Raw genomic sequence first — 17,064 nt, 5'->3', positions numbered from 1 at the left:
ATAGCTTGCCTCTGCGAATATCAAGCTCCCATCCCTTCCCTCCCCTACCCACCCCCACCACACCTGCGGCAACCACAGTCTGTTCTATCTCTGAGTCTGTTTTTGTTTCACAGATATGTTGATTTGTATCATATTTTAGACTCCACATGTAAGTGATATCATATGTGGAGTCTAAAATATGATACACTAAAATATTTTAGAGTCTAAATATTAGACTTTCTAATATTTCTGACTTATTTTGCTTAGTATGATAATCTCTAGGTCCATCCGTGTTGCTGCAAATGGCATTATTTCATTCTTTTTGATGGCTGAGTAATATTCCATTGTGTGTGTGTGTGTGTGTGTGTGTGTGTGTGTGTGTGTGTATACACATACACACCACATCTTCTTTATCCAAGGAAGGTTTTATTTTAAATGTCATGTTGCTTTGATAATATATTTTTAACCTCTTTATTTTAAACTTTTTAATGAAAAACAACAAACTTCCTTAAAAGTAATCTAATTACAAATGTATATAGCTCAATGAATTTTCACAAAGCGAACATACCCATGTAACCAGCAGGGGTTCGGTTTTGAAAGCAGAATGTCCACATATCTTAAGCAGTACCTACCCTTCCAGGAAGAACAACTGCTTTAACCACTCTTGATAAACCAAGGTCATAAAGACAGAGAACACTCCCTTCTGCTTCTTCCAATCCAATTAACAATCCAGTTCTCTTCTGCCAAGAGAATTCTTTCACAGCTAGGACTATAGGAGACTGTTCATTCACTCCACTGAATCTATATGCAGACAACCGCTCTCCTGTTAGAGAGTTTACTACCTCAAGTTGCGGACCACAAGCCAAGCAAGCAAGTCCATTTTTCCCTAGAAGAAAAAAAACAAAAATGTTGCTTATTTTAATATTGTATATATACAACAAAACTAAATAGCAGTTAGCTCTTTTACATATATAATATACAGCTCATTATCTCCAAACTGCAATCTAAGCATTTACAGAACAGAGCGGTCCTCTAATTAGTAAAATAAATTGAACAACTACTAATGCAATAATAATAAAGTAACCATTCAGTAAAGGTACCATGTTATATGCTTAAATACATTATCTCACTTACTCCTTGTTATACATCTCAATACAGAAATAAGGCAACTAAACTTTCATACAACTGTATGAATGAATGACTTGTCCAAAACCCACATGGCTACGAATACCAGAACCAGAAGTGGATCGCAAGTCTGTTTAACTCCCAAACTCATATTTTTACTACATTATACCTTAAGAGTTAAACTAGGTGTTATGGGAGTTATAAAAGTATAACTCATGATTCTGTCACTGAAGAGTTCAAAATCTGAGAAGACGAGACATAACCAGTATAATAATAGGAAATATCAGAAGCCCTTCTTGGCCCCTGACTAGTCACGTCTGGATTTTATTCTTCATGCAATCTAAAGTAACTGGAGGGTTTTAAGCAGGACAGTGACAATCTGATTTACATTTTTAAATGTTAGTCCAGATGCTAAGCAGAGAATGGACAATAAGGTGGGACCAGAGCAGAAGTAGGGAGATAGTACCCTATGCTTGGTTGGTGGCCATGAATACAGAAAAGTGGATTGACTGGAGAGTCATCTCAGAGGCAGAACTAAAAGGACTTATTTGCTGATGAATAATATATAGGGAGGTGAGTAATAAAGAAAAATCAAGAACTAGACCCTGAATTTTCCCTTGAACAGCTAGATGAATGATGTTAATTTTTACTACTAAACTTGTGATGTCTACCATGCATCCAAATAGATAGCTGTACATACTAGATTATAGCTGAGAGAGGCTAAAGAGTTTAAAAAAAATAGCATGGCACAGTGGGGACCAAGAACACATGGGTTCAAAGCTCATTTATGCCACTTGCTTTCTATGTAACTGGGACCAAGTTACTTAACCTATTTGATTCTCAGTTACATAGAATAGTGCCTAATTAGAGAAACCTAGTAGTTACCTCAATGAAAAGTTGTTACAGTACCTAGTATGTAAGAGTAGTACTGTTATTACCTTCAATATTCAAGAGAATAGCACTATAAATAGCTAAATTACTGATCTATATGTTTTGTTGTCTTCCTGTTAGGCAGGATGGCTATAAAATTCATTTTCAGAAAAGTCTTCTACAATATATTTTACTAGACTGAAATCCATAATTTAATGGCTTCTCTGGTCTAATTCTCTGCTGTATTATATAATGTAAAACATCATTATTATTAAGATCTTGTTCAGATTAATAGAATTAAGAAATAAGACTTTCAGAACATATTGTATCACCTAGGGCACTACAATCAGGTTTTTCTACTCATAAGACTGTTCAGGTTCTAATCTAAACTCAACACCAATAAAACTTACTAATTATAAAGGAAAACCAGCCATGTATCATTTCTACTTTCCAAATGCAGATACTCAATACTAAGAGATATAAAATATATGGTATTGCAAAAAGGAAAAATGAACTATAATACCACAGGAGATTCAATGAAAATGTGCTCAAGTAGGTAGAAATTAATACATATGTAGTTGTAGATGTAATATACTTATATAAGACCACTCTAAGCACGTTCTGCTTTTTTTTCTTCCACATTAAAGGAACTGCAATATATGCTTAATATTATTTATCTTAATATATGCTTATTATTAATCTTATTAAATTTAGCAATAATGTTGCTAAATTTTCAGGAACATTATTTTACCTGCAGCAAACTTTCCATGAAGCACAGATTCTAATGTTATTTCATCTTCTCCAAGGGCTTGGATAGTCACTTCTGGGAACTGTGCTGTTACAGTCACTTGTGCTGTTAGGTCTCGCATACTTCCACTGCAAATATTTTTTAAAGAAAGATTATTATGATATATATGTACTATAACACACTTGATTATCTCTAGTCAAGGGGAAAGGGAAAAAAGAAAAGAAAAATTAAAAGCTACCATACAAAAGTAAATAAACTGAAACTAAAATCTGATTATGAACCACACATTATGTACTTTGGGTCTGAGACATTCTCTCCTAAGAAAGTATTTCCCAAACAGCCTTAGGAGGGTAAAGATTCATTAAGCCATATGTCCTGAGGACATACATGAGTGCCTAGATTCTTCGAAGACTGGGTTCAATGCAATTAATCTTATTGCTTCATTTACTCTCAAAGAACATTTCACACACAAAACAGGAAAAACTGCTATTATTTTAGAAAAGTTACCACTACAGTAAAAGAAGAGAAAGTCCATGAAAAATGTCCAAACCCACAGTAACCTCAGGAATTGAGTTTGGCACATGTCTTTAACCGCACAGAAAAAAATCTAAAATTATCTTTCATTTACAATGTATAGAACAGTAGATTTCCTAAATGACTCTTCCATTGTAAACAACGAAAAATGATGGCTGAAATATAAAAGTATCTTTTTGAAAGGTTACAGAGTTGGCAAAGCCAAAAGTGGAAACAGTAGGAATTTTGGAAGATATGTAAGCTGGCTTGGGTCTTGAGGGTTAGCTACTAAATCCAGTTCTGATGACCCTGATCTTGGTTTGAGCATCCTGAGGTCCACAGAGGCTGAAGAAAAAGCTTAGGGCTAACCGCCCCCATCCCCATTAAACTTCATAGGGCTATATCATCCGCATAAAGGTGAGTGAGACAAACACCCTCTAGAGTGCAGGACTGTGAGCAATAAAGCTGTTCATTTTGACCATGGCTGAAAGTTTCTACACAGAAAAAGAAAATTTCCCTTCATACAAATTAGTGGCCAGAATTCAAGCTATGGTACCAGAAAATACTCAGGTGAAGAATATTATAAAGTAGTCTCAGGTTGGTAATGCTCCAAGCAACCCACAGAAACCACCAAATATTTGAACTCTTTGGAATCTCAAAGAGTTCTCAAAGATGGAGTTCCAAAGAAAATGAGCTTGCAATCAAAATAACAAAACTTTAACAAGGATATCAGGATCAAAAGCCAGCTGAATCAGGCTATCAAAGACTTCATTCAGATACTGAAAAGATCAGAGAACAGAAAATAAGTATGTTTAATAGGTTTAAAGAAATCAAAGATTTAGTTTGCTAATGAGGAATAAAATTTAAAAATTATAATGAAAATTGGTCAAGTAGATTTGGGGGGAAAAAAAATTCCGGAATGAAAAATGAAGTAAAATTTAGAACTCAATGGGGAAAAAACCTCAATGAAGCAATGAGAATGTAGCAGCTACAGTGCAACAATATGAACAAACATCAGAGTATATTATTAAACAAAAGTAGAGAAAATACATGCAGAATTACATTTATATAAAGTCTAAAAGACTACAAAACTAAAAAAAATATTGCCTAAGAATACAAACACATGTAGCAATAGTATGAATAACACAAAGGAAACCATAAACACGAAGCCCACAATAGTAGTTACCTATGAGAGGAGAGAAAGGGGAATGGAATGGAGAAGAATACACAAGGGACTCCAAGTAATGGTAATTTTCTTTTTCTAAAACTTGGTAGTGAGTACATAAGGTATTCTTTGCATCATGGTTCTTCAAAACTTACAAATATTCTTTTGTACCTACTTAAGTCAATAAAAACAAACTCAAAAGATAAGAAAAGCAGTGGAGAGAGAAAATGTAGCACAGAGAGACAAAGAGATGAGTAGTTAAAAGATACAGATAATACAGGGAGAAAAATCTAACATACGTTTATTCAGTATCCCCCCAAAATATAACATGAATAGCAAGGAAGAGGCAATATTCTAAAAGATATTTCCCAGATTTGTAGAGACAAACTAATTCTCTGAAATCAGGAAGACCAATGAATCCTAGGTCAAATAAAAAGAAATGACTTTTCAACAACAGTGGAAGTCAGAAGTCTGGAATATCTTCAAAATTCTAAGCAAAAATAGTTGTCAACATATAGTTTATATCACTGAAATTATCCCCGGAAACAAATATGAAAACACATTTTTGGACAAAAACTGAGTTTAGCACAAACAGATCCTCCCTTAAAGGGAATTCTAAAAGAAGGCTTCAGGTAGAATAATGATCAGACACAACTTCTGAGACACAAAAAGAATGGTGTGTCAAAGTATTGGTAAATAAATGGAAAAATCTAAAATATGGACAACATAACAGCAACAATAATAATGGTCAAGTACTGGATTTAAATAAAGCATCTGTAATCCTCTTGTCTTGAGAATGAAGAGACATTTGACTTAGTTTAGACTCTGTTACATATCCAAGTTGAAAATATATATAGGAAGAGGCATACACAAGAACATATTAGTAGAAAGTTTCCTTAATAGCAAAATACTAAAAATAACCAAACAAAATAAAGAGAAATTTGCTTTATCAGATTATAAAAACATACTATTATTCAATACATTATAATAATTAAAACTGTAATAATAATATGCTAGTAATGGACAAATAGATCAATGAAACAGATAATTTAGACACAGAACCACAAAAATTTAGTAGATGATATAAGCATATTTGGGTATTTCAAATCAGAGCAGAAGTATGGACTATTCAATTAATGTTACCAGTACAATTTGTTCCAGCAAAGAAGTTACACATTGGTAGAGCAAAGTTATACACATTACCCACACACATACTACACACTCCTCCCCTAATATCTAGAAAATGAATAAAAGTATATGTGTGTGTGTGTGTGTGTGTGTGTGTGTGTACATCATGAAACAATACAGAAGAAAGAAGGTGAGTTCAAAAAATCCATAGAATTCTAATATCCTTCAGTTTGGAAAGAAGTAAACTAAAAGGGTGAATAGATAACCCTAGGAAAATTCCAGGTCTAGAAGCCTCTCATTACATACTACATACCACTGAACCTCATCAGAGGGCCATCTTCCAGGGCACTGTGCTGCTTTACTGGGAGAAAGGCATTAACATCCAAAGGAGTCTCCCTGGCAGGAGAGTGATACCAAGTACAAGTCATTTTACTAGGTACATGGTATCCCAGCAGGGACTACATGCCATTGTAACATTCAGCCCAAGCCATTCTCAGAAAATAAAATCAATACTATCAAACTGAAACCCATGGCAAAACAATAGTTAACAGCCACTCTTAACAGATCTTTCTTAAAAAAACAAAAAAAAAAAACCCAAACACCACTTTTATAAAGAAATGACTGATGTGTTAAAAGAATTATCCTAAGCTTAATAATTCCTGTCCTTTAATTTTAGTTTTTTCTTATAAAATTAATTTTCTAAAAAATAACACAGTCTATTGCATTTCATAAAACTAGTCTCTGTATGAAATCTTCTATCCATATATCTGACTACAGAGATGTCTGAAATACAAAACATTAGTACTATTTACTTTTGTGTGACCCAAATTTGGGGTGATTTGTTCCTTTATACTTTTTTGGTATGGCTTGGATTTTTTAAAATGTTTTTCATTTTTATAAAATCAATTAAAGAACTTTTTAAAAACAAAAAAACTAAAACAAAAAACTTTGAAAATAAAGGAGATATTTATATAATCTAAGATGGGAAGAAGGTGCAAATCAACCTAATATGCACTAACAATCAAGAAAACGCCATGTTAAATCATGATACCATTTTTGCCAATCACTGTTAAAGGTATAGGGAAAACACACATGTGCTTATACACTCTTGCAGAAACATAAACCCCAAAAGCCTTTTTGGAAGATAATTTGCCAGGCCCTAATTTTATGCGGACAAATCTTTTGACTTGGTAATTCTAGAATTTTTATTTCCTACAGGTATAAAACTTATATCCTTTACCTCATCATCATATCATCACACCAGATCATCAGGAGAAGGAGATCCCTGCTACTCCATGGCTTCAAATACTGTATGACAGCAACACCATATTCTTTCCAAAGTAACAGACATTACTAACCATTCCCCATGTGGATGCTTCCACTTCACCTCAAATTCAACATTTCCAAAATGAAACAATCTTTCTCCCTCCTCTCTACAGATCTGTTCCTTTTCTTCTGTTTCTTCTCTCAGTTAATGATTCCATCACCTACCCAGAAACTTTGAGGACTTGGTTAAAACAATGATTCTTCAAAAAAAATTTTCCTTGTCCGGGTTAAGTTACACTTCTATTTGTTCCTGATGAATCTGGTACTTCCCCTATCATGGATGGTACTTATCGCACTCTATAATTTCCTCTTTGTATACCCAACTAGAAAGTTCTTAGGGGACATATTAGATCTTACTTTTTTTTTTTTTTTTTTTTTTTTTTTGTGGTATGCGGGCCTCCCTTTGTTGTGGCCTCTCCCGTTGCGGAGCACAGGCTCCGGACGCGCAGGCTCAGCGGCCATGGCTCACGGGCCCAGCCGCTTCGCGGCATGTGGGATCCTCCCAGACCGGGGCGCGAACCCGGTTCCCCTGCATCGGCAGGCGGACGCGCAACCACTGCGCCGCCAGGGAAGCCCCAGATCTTACTTATTTTAATCCAAGTAGTTTCCACACTGGAGGGGGCAAAGAATATTGGTTGACTACATGAATAAATGGTTCCTTTTCCTCCCCTTACCCCGCAATACAAGTGGTCACCAAATACTGCCCATTTTACAAAAAAAAAAACCAAAAAAACCTCTGCCTTCTAGTCCATTATTTCTCTTCCTAGTGACTCAGCCTTTATCAAAAACTAGACTAATGGTCTTTTGATCTCCAGTATCCTGTTCTTTCTGGCCATTCTATAATTGGCAAGTACTTATTCTCACTACCAATTTATGTGAAAAGAAAAAATAGATTTGAAAAGGTTACTCAAAAACATGAGTCATAATTTTCTGTCCAGGCTATGAATGCTATTTTCTGGACAAAAATCTGATCGACTACCTCAAAAAACATGTATGTCACCATTAACTCAAAAAACTCAAAAAAAGTTGTGTTTGAGACTTCCTAGTTAAAGTGTTAGTTTTTTTTTATCCAAACAGATCTAAAAGTATAATCAAATATAAAGTAATTAGACCATTATTATTATAACATATAGTCAGTGAGAAGTAATGACCATTAGCCTCTTACAATTATATTAACATCTTATATATACATGATGGTATTAGGCTCAAGCTTTAGATGCTGAAAGCATTATGTTTTCATAAAGTGATTGTATCCCTCTCCTCCTAAGTATTTTAGTACCAAAGAAAATTTTACACAAATTTAGGTAGGAAAGGCCACAATCACATTATTACGTTGGTTTCACCTCTGATGGCCTTCTCTAGTCTTGATTTTAAAAAACAGTGTAATGGTAAACTGAAGTTAACACATTTTTCCTATTAAACTTAAAACCCAAATCATTTCTCTAGAGCTAAAACCTCCAAAATTCCATACACTTTGGGTAGCTTTTCCCAAAGTATAGTCAGTGGAGTGTTCATGGACATTAGGCAAAAAAGTTCCATGATCACTGCAATTCAATCAAGATCACTCCATCAGAATTACGAGATGACTTCCACAAAGTGATTCTAAAATTCATCTGAAAGGTGCACAATAATCAATTTTTTGAAAAAGAAATATAATAAATGTTCCATTCCTCAGGCTGGATGTGTTTTCTGTCATGCTCTTTTTAATGTAAAACAAAGATTACGACGTGGAAGTAGTGGCTCAAACAGTCGCAATATTTAAAAAGAGAACTGTAATTTCCATTCCCAATATATTATCCCACCTAAAAAAAAGAAATGAAATATATGAAAACAAGTTGTTCAGACACCAGACAATAGGTAGCACAGGACAGTGGTCCCTAAGAAAAGAAAGAAAAACAAGATGACCTCTAGGACTGTCCCAGGTTATCGTGTATAGCGTGTATCCAGGACACAGAGCAGAGAGAGGGAACCCACAGAGAGCCCAAGGGTCGCCTTGAGTTGAGAAGACAGAGTTGAGAATTCCAAAGGTAGCTAGAATTCAAAGGACAGAGTACTGCAGTACAAAGGGTCATACAAGGAGCTCCAGAGATTTGCAGTGGGTTCTCTTGAATCTTCACATGGTTAATATAAGCATATAAGGAAACTACCAGAGGCCAAGAAATAAATCATTGGAAAAGCAGAGGAGAAACAATCCCCAAAGTGTATGCACGCCCAGGTATAGCTCCAGAGTGAAAAAAAGCCTAATACATGGGCACTAAGTAGAGTACTCAGAAAGGTACTGACTGCTTCAGTAATGGGGAGAGAAATTAGCCCTTGTCTAAAGGCTGCTCTGGTCTAACGCTCAAAAAGCAAGCCTCAAAAGAATCAAACTGTTTCCAAGAAACTTAGCTGCATCCCAAAACAAAGCTCAAGAATATATAAATGATTGCAAAAATATTCAGTACTCAAGAAAGTAAAATTCACAATGTCTGGCATCCAATCAAAAATTGTCAGGCATGCAAAAAGCAGGAAAATATGACCCATAATAAGGGGAAAAAACAACAACAAATAGAAACGGACCTAGAAATCACACAGAAGTTAGAATTATTAGATGAGGACAGTAAATCAGTTATTCTAGCTATAGTCCCTAAGTCCAACAAAATAGAGGAAAGCATGAACATGTTAAGGAAAGACTTGGAAGATATAAAAAAGTCTAAATTAAATGTCCAGAGATGAGAAATACATTGGATGGGATTAACAGATTAGACACAGAAAATATTAGTTAATTAAACACCCACAATAGGAACTAGAGCTAAATAAAATGAAGCACAGAAAAACGGCTGGGGTGAAGAGCAAAAGAAGAGAGCATCACTGAACTATGAGGCAACCTCAAGTGCCCTAATATGTGTAATAGGAATCTCCAAAAGGAGAGGACAGAAACATCTGGAAAACTAATGGCCAAATTATTCCTAAATTTGATGAAAACTACAAACTCATAAATCAAAAAGGTCAGTAAACTCCAAGCATGAGAAACATGAAGAAACTCCACCAAAATATTAATACATCCTAATCAAGGAACAAAGAGAAAATCTTAAAGTAGCACACTTCAGAGCAACAAAGGTAAGAATTACAAGAGACATCTCACTGAAAACAATGCAAGCCAGCAAAGTGGAACAATGTATTTTAAGTTCTGAAAGAAAGCAAGCTGTCAACCTATAATTCTATAGCCAATGAAAATATCTTTTTAAAATGAAGGCAGGGCTTCCCTGGTGGTGCAGCTGTTAAGAATCCACCTGCCAATGCAGGGGACACAGGTTCAAGCCCTGGTCCGGGAAGAACCCACATGCTGAGGAGCAACTAAGCCCATGTGCCACAACTACTGAGCCTGCGAGCCACAACTACTGAGCCTGCGTGCCACAACTACTGAAGCCCATGTGCCTAGAGCCCATGCTCTGCAACAAGAGAAGCCACAACAATGAGAAGCCCGTGCACTGCAATGAAGAATAGCCCCCACTCCCGCAACTAGAGAAAGCCCGCGCGCAGCAACGAAGACCCAATGCAGCCAAAAAATAAATTAATTAATATTTTTAAAAATAAATTTTAAAAAATGAAGGCAAAAGAAAGACCCTTCAGACACAGAACTGAAAAGACAGTCACCAGCAGATCTGCACTATAAGGAATGTTTAAGAATTCCTCCAGGGGCTTCCCTGGTGGCTCAGTGGTTGAGAATCTGCCTGCCAATGTAGGGGACACGGGTTCGAGCCCTGGTCTGGGAAGATCCCACATGCCGCGTAGCAACTGGTCCCCTGAGCCACAACTACTGAGCCTGCACGTCTGGAGCCTGTGCTCCACAACAAGACAGGCAGCGACAGTGAGTGGCCCGCACACCGCGATGAAGAGTGGCCCCCGCTTGCCACAACTAGTGGAAGCCCTCGCACAGAAACGAAGACCCTACACAGCCAAAAATAAATAAATAAATTTATTAAAAAAAAAAAAAAAAAAAAAGAATTCCTTCAGGCAGAAGCAAAATGATACCAGATGGAAATCTGGATCTATGTAAAAGAATACAGACCACCAAAAAAGGTCAAAATACTTTTTTTTTCTTATTTTTAATCTCTTTAAAAGACAATTGTCTATTCGAAGCAAAAGTGACAGCAATATATTAAGGAGTTTATAACATATTTACAAGGAAAACAAATGACACAATGGCACAAAGGCCTAGAGAGGAGAAACAGAAGCATATTGTTACAAGGTTCTTCCACTATACACGAAATGCTATGTTGTTTGAAAATAGACTATAGTAATTTAAAGATGTACACTAGAAACCTTAAAATAAACACTAAACACACACACACACAAATATAATAAGCCAATGAAAGATAAAATATCAACATAAAAAAAGTTAATCCAAAAAATGGTATAAAAAGAGAAAAAGAACAAATGGCTAAATGGGAAAAAAATCTGAAAAAGAATAGATACATGTATACGGATAACTGAATCACTTTGCTGTACACCTTTGCTGTAATCAACTATACACCAATATAAAATAAAAAATTTTAAAAAGAACAAGTGGGACAAATAAAAAAATAGGAAGATGGTAGATTGAAACCTAACCATATTATATTACTAATTACATTAACAAAATGACTTTAACATTCTAATTAAAAAGCAAAGGTCAGTCAGACTGGATAAAAAAGCAAGACAAAGTTTAAATAAAAAGCTTAGATAGGTTAAAAGTAAAATAATGGAAAATATATCAAGCTAACAATAAAAAAAGAGCAGAAGCAGCTTATTAATGTCAAAGTAGAATTCATAGGACTTCCCTGGTGGTCCAGTGTTTAAGAGTCTGCCTTCCAATGCAGGGGACGCAGGTTTGATCCCTGCTCAGGGAACTAAGATCCCACATGCCACAGGGCAACTAAGCCCGTGCGCTGCAACTGCCGAGCCCATGCGCTCTAGAGCCCACTCACCACAACTAGAGAGCCCAAGTGCTGCAACTACTGAGCCTGCGCACTCTGGTGCCCACGCACCACAACTAGAGGGCCCAAGCACCGCAATGAAGGATCCCGCATGCCACAACAAAGATCCTGCATGCCACAGCTAAGACCTGACACAGCCAAATTAATTAATTAATTAATTAATTATTTATTTTTATAAGTAGAATTCAGAGCAAAGAATATTACCAGGGATAAACAGGGTCATTTCATAACAATAAAGGGGTCAATTTTGACACACAGGAGTTCAAAAAAAATGTTCAGTGAGTGAAAGAAAGTTTTCCAAATTTAGAAGTTAGCCTTTGAATCTGTAGGGCAAAAATTGGCTTCTGGTTTCCAGACCTTTCAAATCCCATATTTACAGTGTGAATTTTAACATTTTAAGCACACTGAAGAGAACTTCTAAAAATTATATTAGAAAGAACATCTTATATAAAGACATACCTATATATACATCTTCACAAAAACACATTAAGCAGCTATGTTCAGTACTGTACATAATTAAGTACAGTCCTAGCCTGACATGCCAGTATTGGCAACCTCTAAAAAGTAATTTACAAAGTTTCAAATCCTTCCAAGGTCTAGATAGTCAGAGCAAGAACACTGTGCCGAATTTCAATGAAAATATTGTCCACTGTCTTTATAAAGCACAGATGGATTTTCACTTCCTTCACAAAAACCTTCAATGACACCCCTACTGAATATAAAAACTGACATCTTCAGCCACAGGTAATCAAGGCCCTCCACAATCTGGCAGTCTCAGACTATCTTTACAATGTTTGTCTCCCCACGCCCCTTCCTTCATCAGTTTGCTATTGTATCGCATATTCATTCTTTTATTTATGCTGTTCCCTCCTCTACCTCCTTCTGCCAAAGCCCCATTTAAGGACTAGATTCCCAGTGTGGTCTGGGTAGATCAATCCTTTTCCTATTTAATCTCATCTCTGAGCTCACTCCTTTCCATATTTATGTTTGTTAGCAATCCTAAAAATAATTTTTGAAATCCATTATTTGTATTTGCCAGTCTTCCCCACAATACTATGAATTCCTAAAAGGCAAAAATCATACCTTATTCCTGTGAATTCCAGAGGGTCACAATGCCTTGCAACTAACAGGTCCTAAACATGTCATAAATTAGGATAGCAAGATACTAGCAGGGACAGGAATAGACATGTTGAACAATAAATAAAATCAATTTTTAAAAACTCAATATTCTTAAAACCCAACAAGAAAACAAACAACCCAATTAAAAAATGGCCAAAGATCTAACAGACACCTCAATAAAGAAGATATACAGATGGCAAATAAGCACATGAAAAGATGCTCCACATCTTACGTCATCAGGAAAATGCAAATTCAAACAATGACCTACCACTACACACTTACTAGAATGGCCAAAATCCGGACACTGACAACAACCAAATGGTGGTGAGAATGTGGAGTAACAGGAACTCTCATTCATTGATGCTGGGAATGCAAAATGGTACTGCCACTTTGGAAGACAGTTGGGCAGTTTCTTACAAAACTAAACATATTCTTACCATATGATCTGGCGATCACACTCCTGGTATTTACCCAAAGGAGCTGAAAACTTACATAAAACACAAAAACCTGCACATGGATATTTTTAAGTTTTATTAATAATCGTCAAAACCTGGAAACAACCAAGATGTCCTTCAGCAGGTGAATTGATAAACAGTGGTACGTCCAAACAATGGAATATTATGTAGTGCTGTAAAGAGTTACATGCCAAGAAAAGACGTGGAAGAAACTTAAATGCGTATTACAAAGTGAAAGAAGCCAATCTGAAAAGGCTACATAGTGCATAATTCCAACTATAAGACAATTCTGAAAAAGGTAAAACTATGGAGACAAAAAGATCAGTGATTGCCAGGAGTTAGTAGAGAGGGAGGGACGGGGAGGGGAGCACAGAGGATTTCTAGGGTGGTGAAACTACTCTGAATGATACCATAATGGTGGATACATGACATTAGACATTGACCCAAATCCATAGAATGTGCAACACCAAGAATGAATAGTAATGTAAACTATGGACTTTGGGTGACGATGTGTCAGCGCAGGTTCATCAACTGTAACAAATGTTCCAGTCTAGTAGGGGATGTTGTTAATGGGAGAAGTTACGCATGAATAGGAGCACGGTAAGCGTATACTGGAAATCTCTGTGCCTGCCACTCGATTTTGCTGTGAACTTAAAACTGCTCTAAAAAATAAAGTGTATTAAAAAGAAAAAGCTCAGGGACTTCCCTGGTGGAGCAGTGGTTAAGAATCCGCCTGCCAAGGCAGCGGACAAGGGTTCGAGCCCTGGTCCGGGAAGATCCCACATGCGGCGGGGCAGCTAAGCCTGTGCACCACAACTACGGAGCGTGCACCACAACTACGGAGCGTGCACCCTAGAGCCCGCGCGCCACAACTACTGAAGCCCGCACGCCCAGAGCTCGTGCTCCGCAACGAGAAGCCACAATGAGAAGCCCGCGCACCACAACGAAGAGTAGCCTCCCGCTCGCCATAACTAGAGAAAGCCCGCGAGCAGCAACAAAGACCCAATGCAACCAAAAATAAATTAATTAGATTCTTAAAAAAAAAAGCTTAATATTGGATCCCACTTATTTTTAAGTATACATTGCTTCAATATTAAGAAGCAAAGCAAAATTTGCAAAAGTACTACGAAAGATATTGACACAATACGAAAAATCAGTTGTGTGAAATACACACATCCTAGAAGGCTGCTAAACTCCACAACAGAAAATAAAACTCTAATCTAGTTGTTCAATAATTATAATGCACCATATACTGAGCGAACATTCTACAAGACATTTTGTATGCATTTTTACTTTTTAAAAAAAACTAAGAATTATGATATAAATGTAAAGTAGCCGTGGACCCAGAAACGTCCAGCCTTCTAGCAGTTGTTCTTTCAAACTTAATTCAAACAGTTACCAATCACGAACTACTTTTAAAACATTGCGTTGGGAAGGGAATGCAAGGGCAGAAAGATGACCTACTTTCTGACCTCAAGGAGTTTACATTCTAGGAGATACATAATCAACCATGAAAATAAATGCTACAATAAAGGTGTATATTCTGTGAGATCTCAGGAAAGAACTGGGATAAAGAGAAATGAAAGAGTGTATAGAAAAGATGGCATTTAAGCTAAGGAGGATTTGAAAGCTGAAAACTTGAAAAAGGCAGAGATGGCACTCCAGGCTTGAAGGACAGGAGCAAAGGAACATTAAAATACATCTTCAAGAAAATGGGCCCAGGATTGGGGATGATTCTGGAATAGCCGAAGCATAAATTCGTGAATAGTTGAGGGTGGACGGTACACAAGATTTACTGTAAAGACCGTTGACCTAACCTAGGGAAATGAGACTTCATTCTGAAGAAGAAAACGAAAAATCTCCGGAAAATTTTTATGGGTAGGAAAGAAACAATGTTTTGTGTCCTCTTAAACCGAGATGTGTCCATCCCAAAACTGCTGTATAACAATCTTTAAAAGAGAAAAAAAATGTGGTTTTTGGTAATTATTGCTGTTCTGTGAATCGGTGACATTCTGGCACTAGGTTATTGAAAAATTAGAATCAAAAATTACAGTACGGGGAGAATGTAGACTTTCCCTAGCGCTTAACACACTCAGAGCATCCCTCAAACATTAACTTGAGCTGGGCTTGTCATCCCTAGTCAAATCCTCCAAAATAAGTAAACCTACCCTAATTTCCTTCTCTCCTTACAGACTTAATCAATGAAAGCTCACTAAAGAAAAGTCCTTAACATCTACTGGCTCTTTAGGATATTTTAAGAATACACTCAAGTTTAGAGTTTCCAAGAGACCTATATTTAATCCTCAAGGACCCAGGTTCTTATCAAATATCTTCTCAAACTGCCCATTTGAAAAAAAATAACGGCTAGTTTAAACCTCGTTGGCTTTGAGAACAAATTAACCTCCCCACGCCCCCCAGTCCACGAGTTAACAAAAGTAATCGTCCTCAAGTTTCCAGGTGGCACAAGCAAGGCAAATTAATACCCACTCCAAGACGTACAGTTATTTTAAATCTCCTTTATCGAACCAATTCACTGCACTTTTCAAATCACGAGGCAAACTTCTCGGCCCGGGACTCATCCCAGCCAGGCCCAGAAGCATGTGGACCACACACCAATGTTAATACAGACTCAAAGTACGAGCAGGTTCCCCCGGAGCGAGGCCCGCCAAGGTCTCAACCGCACCAAAGAACAGTGGGGAAGAGGCGCCGCGGTCCAGGTCGCCGGGAGGGCGTGAGCACCCGGCTGCCGGCGCGTTAGGCGCGGGGGTTGGACCCCGAGGCGCCTCTCCGCCGCCATGTGCCGCCGCTCCGCCGAGGAGGTTATATAACAGACTCCCGGAGCCCTGAAGCGTGTCGCAACCGCCAACGCCCGCATTCGCCCGCTCGGGCCGGCTCCGCGAGTCGGGCCGCTGCTGCTCGCTGAGCGGCCACAGGCCCGGCCTAGGCCCGGCGCGGGGAGGGCCCGGCGGGCCAGGCGCGGCGGGAGAAGCCGGGCCGCCGCTCCGGGCCCAGGCCGCGCCGACCCGCCCTCCACCGTCCCAGCCCAACCCCCTCCTTCCCTTCCCACTACCTGAGAAGGGCGGGTGACCGAGCCGCCGCGGCCGCCAAGTCCAGGGGGGCGCGAGGCTAGGCGCGAGCTCCTCCCGCGCGGATCCGTCACAGCATCTCCCAAGAGACACAGCCGCCACCGGCAGGGCGTGCACACCGGCAGGGCGCGCACACCTCCGCACAACCCCCGCGAGCGCCTTCGCCGGCAACAGGCCGGCCGACCGCTCAGCGACTAAAATGCAGCCGTTGCCTGCGCCGCGGCCCCGGGTTCCTTCCCCACGCGACTCTGCCTCCTCCGCTCGCACAGCGATGGCCACGCTTTGCGCATTACCACCCGGCCGACACACAGTCCCAAACGACCAGGAGACGCGGAGAGGGGCGGGGAAGGGCGGAGAAAAGTGGGAGACGGAAAGGAGATCGCGGCGCGGGGACCTGAGTTCTCGCGAGTGTTCTGGCCTTGGGCGCCGGCTCTGCGGGAATTTCAAACTCTCTGCGAAAGAAGGTGGGGGAGGGAAAGAAGGTGGGGGAGGGAAAGGGAGGAAAGGGAAGCAGGGTGGGGAAGGGCAGGTCCTTTTTGTAAAATAGGATCTCCCCACCTCCAAAGAGCTGAAGGGAAGAACGACTACGAAC

The 17,064-nt window shown here is 38.6% G+C and overlaps 1 protein-coding gene across 5 annotated transcripts in view; it reads right to left on the bottom strand.

The window, feature by feature from the left end:
- The window catches only part of AHCTF1 (AT-hook containing transcription factor 1), an 83,221-nt gene extending 66,408 nt beyond the window's left edge, over nt 1-16,813 (bottom strand). For all 5 annotated transcript variants that reach the window (XM_024130672.3, XM_024130675.3, XM_024130678.3 and 2 more), the window contains exons 1-3: nt 16,457-16,813; nt 2,726-2,850; nt 612-865 (exon numbers count right to left, since the gene is read on the bottom strand). In XM_024130672.3, coding sequence (XP_023986440.1) covers nt 612-865; nt 2,726-2,843 — 372 coding nt within the window. In that variant the 5' untranslated portion in view covers nt 2,844-2,850; nt 16,457-16,813. The remainder of the gene's footprint in view (nt 1-611; nt 866-2,725; nt 2,851-16,456) is intronic.
- Between the last annotated feature and the right edge of the window lie 251 nt (nt 16,814-17,064).

The sequence above is a fragment of the Physeter macrocephalus genome, chromosome 4 (assembly GCF_002837175.3).
Source record: "Physeter macrocephalus isolate SW-GA chromosome 4, ASM283717v5, whole genome shotgun sequence".
NCBI lineage: Eukaryota > Metazoa > Chordata > Mammalia > Artiodactyla > Physeteridae > Physeter > Physeter macrocephalus.
This window is presented reverse-complemented; position numbering and strand designations above follow the sequence as displayed.